Raw genomic sequence first — 12,344 nt, 5'->3', positions numbered from 1 at the left:
TTAAGTGGCATAATCACTCGAGGGAAGACGGGGTAGTGTAGACATCAGAGGCTGGCTGCTGCAGAGCCCACTAAGATGAGCATCACCAGGTCCCAGTGGTGGAAGAGCTCTTGAAGGACACTTGGCCCAGTCCCTTTCTCCCAACTCTACAGCCAAGTGGGGCCCCCTCTCTGCTCTGCCACTTGTAATACTCTGAGGTCACTCTCTCCAGTGGCCAGCAGTCTTCACAGATATTTTAAATTCCCCATGCTGTGGTTTAAAACTTAGTTTTCCATGTTTCCCAATGTTAAGATAAGGAAGTAGTCACCTTATTCAAATTCTGAAATCATTAATGACCTGCCTCCGTTCCAGAAAATCAGACTAAACTTGGCAATTTTCATAGTTCCCCAGAAACCCTGCTTTTCCAGCCCACAAATACCCCTGTGCTTCAGACAGCCATGTGCCCCTTTGGCTGAGAGGCCCAGGTGGATTTGACCCTGGGTGGGCTTGGAGGGGGCCTGGGACCTCCTAGGACTGGCATCTATCCCGGCCCTACCAGGCCTGTGTGTCCTCTGCACAGCGAGATCCTTTTCAGGCATGTGTGTACATGGCCTGTGTCCATCTTTCTGTCCAGGGGCATCTGTCTTTGTGTATGATCATTTCACTGTTGGCTGCTGCCCACCGGTCCAGCCTGCCCAAGCCAAGATATTGCCCATTTGTCTTTCCAAAGTGCCTGAAGCAATTTGTCCTCTCCTCTCCCCATTCTTCTCCCAAACACACAAATACACCTCCATCCCCGGCCCCTCCACTAAGCACATGCTTTATAGTCCTCTATATTTGTACATATTTAACAACAAGACTGTTTTGTGGCTCATCCCCTCATCCTGAGGACTTCGGCTGAGCCTGGCACACAGCAGAGTGTAGTTGGAAAGTCAGGACTCAGATGTGGGTGAGAATGAACCAGCACTTGGTTAGCTGGGGCTTCTCAGTGCTGGTAGCAGTGGCTTCCTGAGATGCAGTAGTGTATGCTTCCAAGAGCAGGGCTGCCTCTGGTAAGAGGGGAGGTGATGAGCCCAGAGTGAACTGGGGAATCTCCGAGGATCTTGAGTTCTCTTTGCAACCACTCCCTCGCTTCAGCAAGGCTGTGAAGTCCCACAGTGTCCCCAGAAAGCCCATTCCCCTAGAGAAGAGGAGTTCTCCCCAGGCAGAGTCTCAGTCTGCTGGGGTCTCCCCAGCCCAAGTTGAATCTGCATGGAAATAGCTGGGTTTCCACTGAGGCATTTCTGCATACAAATCCAGAAGCATCTATACAACTGGAAAAAAAAAAAATAGTGTGGATTTTACAGATTTAAACATGTATGGCTTTTTTCTTTCTTAGCAGCCTTTTTTTTTTTTAATGTTCCAAACTATCACTCACTTTTCTTAAATTTTTTTTTGGGTGGGGAGGATTAGGTTTGTTTATTTATTTATTTATTTAATGACGGTATTGGGGATTGAACCCAGGACTTTGTGCATGCTAAGCACACACTCTGCCCCTGAGCTATACCAGCACCCCCTAAACAAACCAAAAAAGAATCTCATAGATGTCGTAAAAGTGTTCTCATCCACAACACCAAGTGGAATGTTTCTTTCCCTTTTTTCTCCTTTTCCTTTCTACCCCAGCAACCTTCTGCTGCTTAATATAGTATGGGGTTTTATTTTTGGTAGGGATCAAGGAGTATTGGCTTAATGTGTTTTTATTGACAGCATTTGTTTGAGTACTTACTTGATACCGTAATCAAACCCTTTCCCCCATCCTGAACCCTGAACCTTCTTCTCTTGCCTTACCCTGAGCCCCCGTCTCTCTGGTGCATGCCCACCCACACCCCTTCTCCTGAGCATAGTCGTTAGCACCCTCGCCCTGATGCTGTCTCTTTTCTGAGCCTCTGTCCTGGCACCAGGGCCTGTACTTCTGAGAGTCTCACTGTGTGAGATCACCCAGTGGGCTTCCTTCAGCTTCCAGAATGTCGGTGGCCCCTGATCACCTGCATTGCTGGGAACTATACCCCAGAAAGCCCAAGTGGAGAGAGTTTGTGCCTCTTCTCTGTTCAAGCCCTCACTCACAGTGAGGCCTGCCACGCTTTGCCAAGGGACGAACCAGAGTCCTTCCTCGGCCATGAGACCAAATTTATTTCCACAACTTTTAGTCTAAGCAGGTCCCTTTTGTGAGAATCTGCTGACTGCTTCTGGGAATCAGAAATGTGTTTATATTTCTGTTGCTTATAGAACGTCAGGTTTTTTTGTTTGATTTTGATTTCAACAAAATGTTTGGCCCTAGAAATTCAGTGACTTGCAGCTCAGTTGCCAAGAGCCTCTGGCCAAGTTTCTGCACACAGCCCTCTCCTGGGAGTGAGTGCCTGGACAAGGATGCCTGCCCTGCTGGGCCTGGTGGGTGCGATCAACTCCCCCAGCCAGGATTGCAGTCGGTCTTGGGCATCCTGTGGCTGCTTGGGCATTGCTCTCTGCTGCAGCTGTTAGAGATTTATGTTACTGAAGAACAAGCATCTCCACTGAGAGAGCATGAATGCTTAGCTGCAGGCACTTGTCCCTAAGGACAGGAAAGGGAAGAGTAGGACCCAGAATGCCCTGGGCAGCTAATTCTCCTTGCCTTTCTGACAGCCAATCTAGAACTTAGAATTCCTCTCAGATCGAGGGTTGTGATGGGCCCCAGAATAACAGTGTGGAAGGGGAGTGGCTTTTCACAAAGACTCAGTTGATGGGGTACTCATAAAACTCACAAAGGGAAATGCTCTACGCATTGGGCCTCAGAGTAGCCTCACCAACAAGGTGAACAGTTTAAAGGACACGCTGTCTTGCTCAAGAACTGCTGTGTCTCTTCCTGGGTTTTGCCAGAACTTCAGCATTACATGACTAATAGGCACGTAAAATTAGATGTTACTAAGCAATAGACCATTCTTGCTCCTTGCCACCCCTGAGCAGGGCATGGGAGCCAGCCAGCCAGTAGTCACGGTGATGGGGACAGCCTGAAAGGCCCAGGGCCCCTTGGGAGGAGAAGGGCAGAGGTACTAGGGGTTTGCCCAAACCAGTGAGGACTTCTGCACCATCCCTGCTCAAAGAGGAGAACAGTTACACATGCCACCTCTCCCTACCCCAGCAGTGAGTGCTCCACTCTGGGTTCTGAGCTGTTGTACTGTGGCCTCCAGATCACAAGTTCTTTTAAAGGGAAGTGGATCCCCCAGTCTAATAGGTCTCATGCCTCCCTTTGGTCCCAAGCATCACTCAACAGGTTCTGGACCCTCAGCCTAGCTTGCTTCTTTTCAGCATCCCAATCAGCATTTGAGTCTTGTTTGAAATGGATTCATTTTAGCCAGTGACTCCCTCTTCCCTTCTGTGCCCAGTGCACCCGGAGTGTCCACTGCCCTTCTTTTATATCCCAAGGCTCACGGCTCTGTGACTTCCCGGCTGTCCTGTTATTTCCCACCTCATGCTTTTCTTTTCAGCTGAACCTTATTCACAGTGAAATCAGTAATTTAGCCGGCTTTGAGGTGGAGGCCATAATCAATCCTACCAATGCTGACATTGACCTTAAAGATGACCTAGGTAATTGGGGATGGGGTTTGGCACCATCAGCTGTCAGATGAAAAGTTATGGAACCCAGAATTTAGGCTCTTCATCTTCTAAAACTTCAGATGGTCAAACCAAAATCCCAAATGCGAGATTAGTGTTTGAGTATAGACACTGAATGTCTGCTAACTCCAGGCCGTTCAAATAGGAACAATCTGATAATGCTTCATTGAGTGAGATTGGCTACTTTCCCCTGGATTGTAAATCTGTTGCCATCTAAATTCTCTTCCATAATGATCATACTGACTGCTGGTTACTTGGGGGGGGGGATTTTTTAAAGATGTGTTTGGTATTTTTTTTTTTAAGAACTGAAAAATCTCAGGTAAATACAAAATGATAGTTTCTCCATTTAAGCCTTAATTAGAAATGACACTCACCAAAGCTTGAAAACGCTTGAGAAGGGAGACAAACTGCATTAATACCATGAAGCTCTCTTTAGTCCACCAGCAAATTGGTTTTCCCCAAATTTACCAGCTACTGTCACTTCAGCTGTTTCTACAGCTGAAAACAGTATATGACTTGAGTGCCACCTTCATGAATTATTTGGCTGAAATACGATACTAAAAAGGAGGGCAATATGAGTGCGTTCTTACGGAGGAAAACTGCCATGGCATCTCTCTGCTCAGGAGGGTGGGCAGTTCAGGACAAGCTGAGAGGTACCCCTCGGGTGTCCCGCTCCATGGCTTCACCTTTGCAGAGAGGAACTGTCAGCTCAGGGGCACAGTGAAGGCTCTTGCCCTCTGATCTGTTAGCCTTGCCAGGAGCAGCAGCTAGCAGATGCCTGCAAAGGCAGCCTCATGCCTGATGCTGACTGAGGTATGTTTTGTGTACCTTTAGCTTCCATCTTCGGCCACCTTTGTAAGATGGCGTATTTCCTTACTGGGAGAGGTGCTCGTTCCAGAGCCCAGACCCGACTCACACAAACTGGGTTCAGCAGTGGGCTGAGGACGTGAGAATTGGGACTCAAGCAGGCCTGGCTTGAACTTGTTTTCCAACTGCCTGAAACAGATACTTTCTTTAAAACAAAAACAAAAAAGCCCACCAACTAGAAAAAGCAAGCATCCTATCTATCCATAGTATATTTTATACGTAAAATAAAGATGGATTAGAATACGAGGTAGGCCTGAGAAAATATTTTTACACATTTGAGGTGGAAAAATAAAGGCAATCCTCTGTGTAACACCTACTGTTTACTCTGTTTTCAAGAGATGTCCCTTAAAGAGTAGACAAAATGATGAATGTCACAAGAAGAAAAATCAAACCCTGAAAGGTGACTGCTGCCGACAAAATGGAGAAACTTGTTGTTTTGGTTGGCCTGATGGTCCACATTTTTTAAAAACAGATGCCATGTTTTAATAGCCTTCTCAGTGGGGTGCCAGTCTTAGAGGCGTTTGCAAAGTGAAATGGGGCATTCGTTGTTTTGTTATTTCTTTTAACCTTTGGAAATGATCTCATGTGTGTGTTTCTCTTTTTTTGGACTTGCCATTCAAATGTTTAATTTAAACATGTCACATTTGATATTCCTCCTCCTCCTCCTCCTCCTCTCCTCACCCCCATCCACATGTGCGCACACTTCGTGGACTGATTGCCCTTTTGGCTCATATGTTGGAATCGACCAGGTAGGCCAGCCCTGCCATTGGGGCCTTAGTAAATGTGCCTGTGCGTGGGTCTCGGTCCAACACAGTTGATATACATTTGTTTACCTGTTATAGTTGCAAGTTGTACAGGCTGACATTGCCTCGATCGACAGTGATGCTGTCGTTCACCCGACAAACACTGACTTCTACACCGGTGGTGAAGTAGGTAATGCCTAGCCGGGTGCTGCCGAGTGTGTGTGTGCATGGTCAGTCGGCCGCCGCAGACAGCTTGATCCTTTGACAGCTATGCAGGGCTGCATTCATTTCACACTTCCAGCTGTCCTGACCTTCCCCAGGTCTCTCATCCCCGGGTTGTGAATGCGAGAATACAGCTAACTGTCAGCCAGGTTGCATCGTGCAGCTCACTAATGGGCACACTTCTGGTTTGGAAACTGGTTCCGCAACGTCATTTCTTCATTTGCTTCTTGAGGCACTGCTTTTGTGGAGACTGGGTTCACACATGATTTTAGCTGCGAGAGGGATACAGCCAAATTGGCTGAGTTGCATCCAAGACCATGTCTGTGCCCTCTGTGGACCTGGTACACAGGAGTGCCTGTGCCCAGATCTGTGTCAGAAGCACAGTTTTTCCTGAAAATGGCCTTCAAGCCCCAGGCACACATGGGCGTGCTTTTAGAACAGTCTCCCATGCTCAGGGGTTCTCATTTTGATGTGGTGTCCTTAGACCACTCTTGAGAAACTTTCTCCTAGACCCAGAAAATTCCTTCCTCTCCCTGGCAGCTGAAACACATTGTCAGTTGGCTTCTGGTGTTAAGGAGCTCAGGGTGGGATGAGGCAGAGAGAGCTTTTGGGGTGCCAGGTGCCAAGTCCTGTGGCTGCAGACTTGCTACACGAGCGTCAGATAGTGCCCAGCTTTAAGAATGTGTTGAGGAGCTTATATAATGAGGAGATAGCCGGGTGTGGTGGCAAAAAAGCACAGGTTTGGAACTCAGTAAAAGGATACTGAACCCTAATCTTAGCATTTACTGGTTATGGGCCTGGGCAAGTCACCTAATCTCAATGCCTTGGTTTCCCTGTACATAAAATAGTGGTAATAATGAGAATTATGTTAAATCATATAAGCAAAGCACCTTGTTTAGTGCCTGGCTCATGATTGGTGCTTACTGTTTGGTCTCGCTCTCTCATGTGCATATATGACTTTTACAGTAGATGTGCTGATCCCAAGACCAGCATTCTGAGTATAGATTCAAACACCAGCTTCCAAAGAGAATGGATACATTTCTGACAAGGGCAAAAGTGAAGTCATCTTGAAGGATGAGGCTGTTGGGATTTGCGTGAGTGTCCCGGACACTGGAAGTACAACAGCTTAGCAGTCCCGTCCAGCTAAGTTTAGATGTCCAGCTCTGTCCAGTGTCACTAACAAAGCCCACAGTCTGCCCCAGCCATTGTGATTTGGGCTAATTGCTCTCCTGGGCATTTTGGATTTTTGACATGGAGGGAAAGACAGACTGGACAGAGAGTCAGGATTCGCCAAGTCTGCTGGCCTAAGTGAAATCAGGCTGTAGGCAATTAAACTCCCCTTTCACAAGATTTTGGAGGAGTTTAAGAGCTCCTAAATCAGGCAGCTTAAGAGAAAGATAGCTTCCTTTTTTAAACATGAAAACTTGATGGGAGGGAAGTACTTATTTGGAGGAAAAGAAACAAACAGCTAAGGGCTTATCTTTCTGCCAGGAGTGAGGCAGGCCTGGGTTCATCCCGCCATCCAGGACTTTGGGTCCTGAAATAGAAATTATGAAACTTCTTGGGCAAAAGCATCTCACCCAGTCCCAGGGAGAAAAAAAAAGGGCTGACCTGCAGTGGCTGTGGAGGTGTTTGTGCAGGATTAGCCATACCAGGAGGTAGAGCTGGAGGCTTTGAAGCCCGGAGGAGCCAGCTGGGATAACAGGCAGGGCAACTGTGCCCCCCCGGAAGAGCCCAGTCCTTCCTAAACTGTGAACAGAACTGGTCTCCTGGGAAAACTGACAGTGCTAGTGCTTCCCCTCTGACATGTTTTCCCCCAGCCCACTCGTATGCACAGGGTGGGCATATGTAAGGAACCCAGGCCTGAGAGCTTGGTCAGGGTCACAGGGCAGGTCCACACAACCTGACTGGCCTGGGAGGAAAGACTGTGCCAGGACCTGAACCCAGGTCTTCCAAAGAGCCCACCTCAGTGCTTTTTCTCAGAGAACCAGTCCAAACTAGTACTGAACCCAGCTCTCTTTTACAAGACCAAAACTGTGATCATCCGGATTCACACATGGTCTCAATTGGTTCCAGCTTCCACTTTGATGTGTGAGAGGGGAAAAGAGGAAGCGAGGATGTAATCACTCCACTTCTCATATTTGGTGTGAATTCCTGAGTCCCAAGACTGCTGGAAGAAGGAATGCGAGTGCAGGAATGCTTAGCCCCAGTGATTAACTTTTACCCATCAAAGTTCTTTCTAACAGTGAAATAGACCACAGGCTGAGCCTGACATGTGTCCAAGCCTAAATTTTCGCTTAGGCTGTTTCGAACACTGATACTTATGCCTGCTTTCTAAGCATGAAATAATGTTCTTGTTCTCATGGGAGTAACACATGTTTATGCTTGGGGGCAAATAAGCCAATTGCTTTATGATTAACCCTGAAGTTAAACCTAAAAAGCAAGAGTCTTACATTAACAGTGTTGACAATTCAGTTGAAATGGGCCTGTTTCTTGTTAAAAAGTACACGTGTGTCTACATGAACATGTGCATACGTATGTGTGTGTAGGAGTCAAGTCCTGACGGGGTTGATTGCCTGCAATCTAGGGTTCAGTTTTTAAGTTTGGGAAATGCATTAAGTGTAATTTAACTTGGAAATTTCACCTCTAATTAAAGCAAGATTTAATTATAAGTAAAAATTTTAAACACTCTTCCTAAGATAAAACATCTTTAATTATAAATCAGCCCATTTTCTTACTATTTCTATTTCTGAAAGAAGTTGGTAGTATTAATACAGCACTGATTTTACTTTTACCTGCCAAATTTCCCAGTTCTCCTCAAAGAGTAGATGTGAGAGAGAATGCAGACCTGAAATAGTCCTGCCTGGGGCATGTTTGTATCTGTCCCTCAAGCTGGAGGATGGGTGAGGAGAGGAGGCCAGAGTAGGCACAGCCGGGCAGCAGCATTTGGGAGCCAGCATATTCAGACGTCCAGATTCAGTTTTCTCAGTTGCATGGGTATTTTGAATGAACCCATTAATCGGGCCTCACTCACCTGGGTTGTACCCCGAAGTCTCCACCCCTGGTGGGTGGAGTTGAGCCACAAGGCCCGACCGAGCCTGCTCCCTTAAGCCCATTCAGCCACTGTCTCTGATGCTGAACTTTGTCAGAAACAACGCAGAGGCCACCACCACTGCGGGTAAAAACCTCTGAAGGGTACGTGTTTTCCCATTCAAGCCCACTGGGCTGCTTTCCAAGACAGGTGAAGGCTTGCAGGCAGTTTGGGCTGATGAGGAGGGATGCCAGATCCCACCTCAGGGGTCCCAAGTTCATCTCTGTCTGAAAGCCAGGCCTTCTAGCTGAGTGCTCCTTGTGGGTGACAGCCAGCCTGCTGCTCACATTCTTTCAGGCACCCAGACCTCCTGGAGTTGGGTGGCCTCCAGGTCAGTGTCTGCCACTAGCCATGGGCTGTCTTATTTGTGACAGTGCCCAGGCTGTCTGCTTTTCCTTCTGGACACTTCCTGGGGTTAGTTCACCCCTCCAGAACAGCATGCAAATGAGGCAGGTTTCTCTACAATAATCAGACCTAGTCATTCCAGGGTGAATCCAAAGAGAATCTGGGCTGGTGCATCCCAGTGCACCCTGACTGACCCACACCAGAATGTGCCAGGGGCACCCTGGATTTTCCAAGACAGATGGTGAATCTTAAGGGGAGTATTTTATCCTTTCTTGAGGAATGTACTTTAAAATGTGCACAACTGAGGAATCAGAGCTTACAGAAGACTGAGACTCCATTCTGGCCAAACCTAAAGGGATAATTTTGATTGCTGTCCACTGTCCCATGTGAGACATTTAACCCACAGACCTTGTAGGTGTTGGTAATCTTGTTTGGGAACTTGGCTTTCACAGCAGGAATGGATTATTTGGCAAGTACCCTAATTCAAGAAGAGGTGCTCCCTGCCTCCATTTGATTTTTTTCTTTGTTTGTTTTAAATCTGGTCTTGAACAGTTAGTCATTCTTCTTTGCAAGCTTTGATATAATATAAGTTCATCTTTAAGCTCTGCTTCTGATGTTGCTCTTATTTATCTAAAATGATTCTGAATCATTAGTATGATTAAGGAAATACTGTCTGAGGCCATTTTTTTTCTTTTTTTGTATTCACATATGACACCAAAGCTGCAAAGCAGGAACTAAGCGTGGTAATAGTGCTGGTCCAGAGGTGGCCAAATCTGAGGGCTTTCTTCTGGGCCTTCTGCCAAGAGGAGAGCTAGCTGCCTGATGGAAGCATGGCGTGCATCTTCTAAAACCTCCTTATTTGGAGACTCTCCCCAGAGACAGAAGAAAATCCAGGGGAGGCATCAGCCTCAGAAGCCAGCACCATCTGGTTTCTCGCACCGATGGAAAGCATGCAGGATGGGCATGCTCGCAAAGAATAGGTGTCTCCCATCTCCCTCACATCTCTGGCATGTCTAGGATCACCCCAAATCACCCCCAGATAAGGGGCAGCAAAGACAGCTCAGTGACCAGCAATGCTGGAGTGGTGACTGGCTGACAGTGAATCCCTTCTAAACCTCACTTTTCTGACTCAGCCAAGGCTTTGTCCCTGTTTTGCAGCTGTCTGAAAATGTAGCTGGTCAGATCATTTGAAGTATGTAATCACCTGACATGCTACGTGTCTGTGTGTGCCCCAAGACACAGGAATGACAATCTGACCTCGCCCTGTCCTTGTCTAGGAAACACGCTGGAGAAGAAAGGTGGCAAGGAGTTTGTGGAAGCTGTTCTGGAACTCCGGAAAAAGAATGGACCCTTGGAAGTAGCTGGAGGTAAGGCGGGGAGCACTGGGCTGATCTGGGTATGGCACGTGCACAATAGGGAAACCATTTTATGAGACAGCTCAGAATCAGAGATGCACGGGTATTTCCGAGATGGAGGCAAAAGAAAGCCTAGCCTGTTAGGCTTTTATCACATACAAATTGTCAGGGGAACTTAAGGGTTGTGAAAATTGCCTTTCCAAGTTTTTTCTTTATTACTTAAAATAGCTTCTAAACATTTGATGTCTAGACCTCAAATTTTAAGCAGTTACAGAAGCCAGGAGCTGAGAATTACAGATAGTGATATTGAGCCATCTGCAGAACTGCTGATGAGGGATGCAAGTGAATACTTTTCACTCAGCCATCTGTGTTTTTAATGGGAAAAATAGACATACGCACCTCTCACTTGCCAACTACGCCTTTCCCGGTACTTAGGATGAGAAAATGACTTGAAATCTGATGTGAGAGAATTATTGCTAAGAGCTAGAGTCAGGATTCTTGTCACTGTGGCCAACGAGGATTTGGGAATTTTAGGTGGACACAGGGTTTCCTGAGCACTTGGGAGTCTGAACAGTGGGTACCCACTCACCCCACCAGCAGTGTGTGGACAGGCCACTCCTTGCCTCTCTTTGGCCTCCAGTTTTCCCTTCTTACTAGATGGTCCCCAGTGCCCATTCTTTCAAATCCTGTTTCTCATTTTAAAATGAATCTTAATTGAATATGGGCATCAGCACTTTGGGACAGCCACACAGCCCTCTCTGGAAGACACTGGGCCTTACCCCTCTTTCCCCAGTAACCACACATAACCTCCCATCCTGGGCTAGACAGAGTCCCCACTGCAGATGAGAGGGTAGCGTTTCCTTTACTGCTCTGTCAGCTCTGTTTTGCCTGCAGAGGGTTGGTGAGGGCACAGTTACCAAGCTCTTCCACACTGAACATGGAGGACACACACAGCATGAACTCCCCAGCCAGGGGCTCCTGGCCTTTCCTCAGCCCCTTCCTGGCACCTCTCTGCTGGCCAAAGGCCCTTCCCATTGGTACTCTGGTTCAAGCCCATTTGGTGACCCTCAGCATGAGGTGTGATGAGAGGTGGCCCTGATGCTGCTACACACCAAGCTCAACTGGGGCAAACCCACGAGATTTAGCACAGCTAAGCACATGTTGGCTTGTTTTAGTAACCAACCACATTTTGTTCTTGATTTTTTTAATTGAAGTATAGTTGATTTACAATGTTGTTAGTTTCTGGTGTACAGTATAGTGATTCAGTTATATATATATCCTTTTTCATAGTTTAATCATAGGTTATTACAAGCTTTTGAACATAGCTCCCTGTGCTATACAGTAGGACCTTGTTTATTTTTTATAGTTAGTATCTGCAAATTCCAAACTCCTGATTTATCCCTCCACATCTTCCCCTTTGGTAACCATAAGTTTGTTTTGTATGTCTGTGAGCCTCTTTCTGTTTGTACATAAGTTTATTTGTGTAATTTTTTTTAGATTCCACATATGACTGTTAATGTACTTGCATTTCTCTTTCTGACTTACTTCACTTAGTATGATTATCTCTAAGTCCATCCATATTTCATTCTTTTTTTGGTTGAGTAGTAGTCATTTATATATATACATATATATATATACACACACACAGACACACACACAGAGCCCCCATTTTTATCCATCCAGTCATCTGTTGATGGACTTGTTCTTGATTTTAAGATTTTAGAAAATGTTTTAAAATGTTTTTTAAAGTATAAAGGCAATAATAAGACATATATCCCAGTTCCACTTTCCAAAGATGATCACTGTTAGCATGTTTCTTTCCAGTCTTTTTCATGCATAGTTTAGCAGTTACTTCTAAAGTGGACAGACAGGTAGATGAAGCCCTCCAATCTCAGGTTTCCTGTAGGTCAGTACTACAGCCCAGAGTTTTCACGCCAGTCAGCCAACAGAGTCAAGATGGGTTCAGAGCTGTTGCTACTGCATTGTGAGACACTTCCCCCACATCACTCTTCTCCAGGGTCTACTAGTGACACAACCTTAACAACCCATACCTCTTCAACAGCACAGGGGGTGTTCTTCATAAATGAGGAAACACTTGATCAAAAAAGTGTGGGT

General features: G+C 46.4%; 1 protein-coding gene across 14 annotated transcripts in view; it reads left to right on the top strand.

Moving 5' to 3' along the window:
- The window catches only part of LOC102515341 (core histone macro-H2A.1), a 76,645-nt gene that overhangs the window by 55,853 nt on the left and 8,448 nt on the right, over positions 1-12,344 (top strand). For 7 of the 14 annotated variants that reach the window (XR_004318718.1, XR_004318719.1, XR_004318720.1 and 4 more), the window contains exons 6-7: positions 3,480-3,579; positions 10,152-10,241. Coding sequence is in view for 9 of the 14 variants with exons in the window: in XM_032476788.1 (XP_032332679.1) it covers positions 3,480-3,579; positions 10,152-10,241 (190 nt within the window). In the remaining 5 variants the exon portion in view is untranslated. Of the gene's footprint in view, positions 1-3,479; positions 3,580-5,315; positions 5,407-10,151; positions 10,242-12,344 lie in introns of those variants that run through there. The other 7 variants (XM_032476791.1, XM_032476790.1, XM_032476795.1 and 4 more) reach the window with 5 other exon arrangements.

The sequence above is a fragment of the Camelus ferus genome, chromosome 3, assembly GCF_009834535.1.
Source record: "Camelus ferus isolate YT-003-E chromosome 3, BCGSAC_Cfer_1.0, whole genome shotgun sequence".
Taxonomy (NCBI): Eukaryota; Metazoa; Chordata; class Mammalia; order Artiodactyla; family Camelidae; genus Camelus; species Camelus ferus.
Note: the sequence above shows the minus strand (reverse complement) of the source record. Positions and strands in the feature narration are given on the sequence as shown.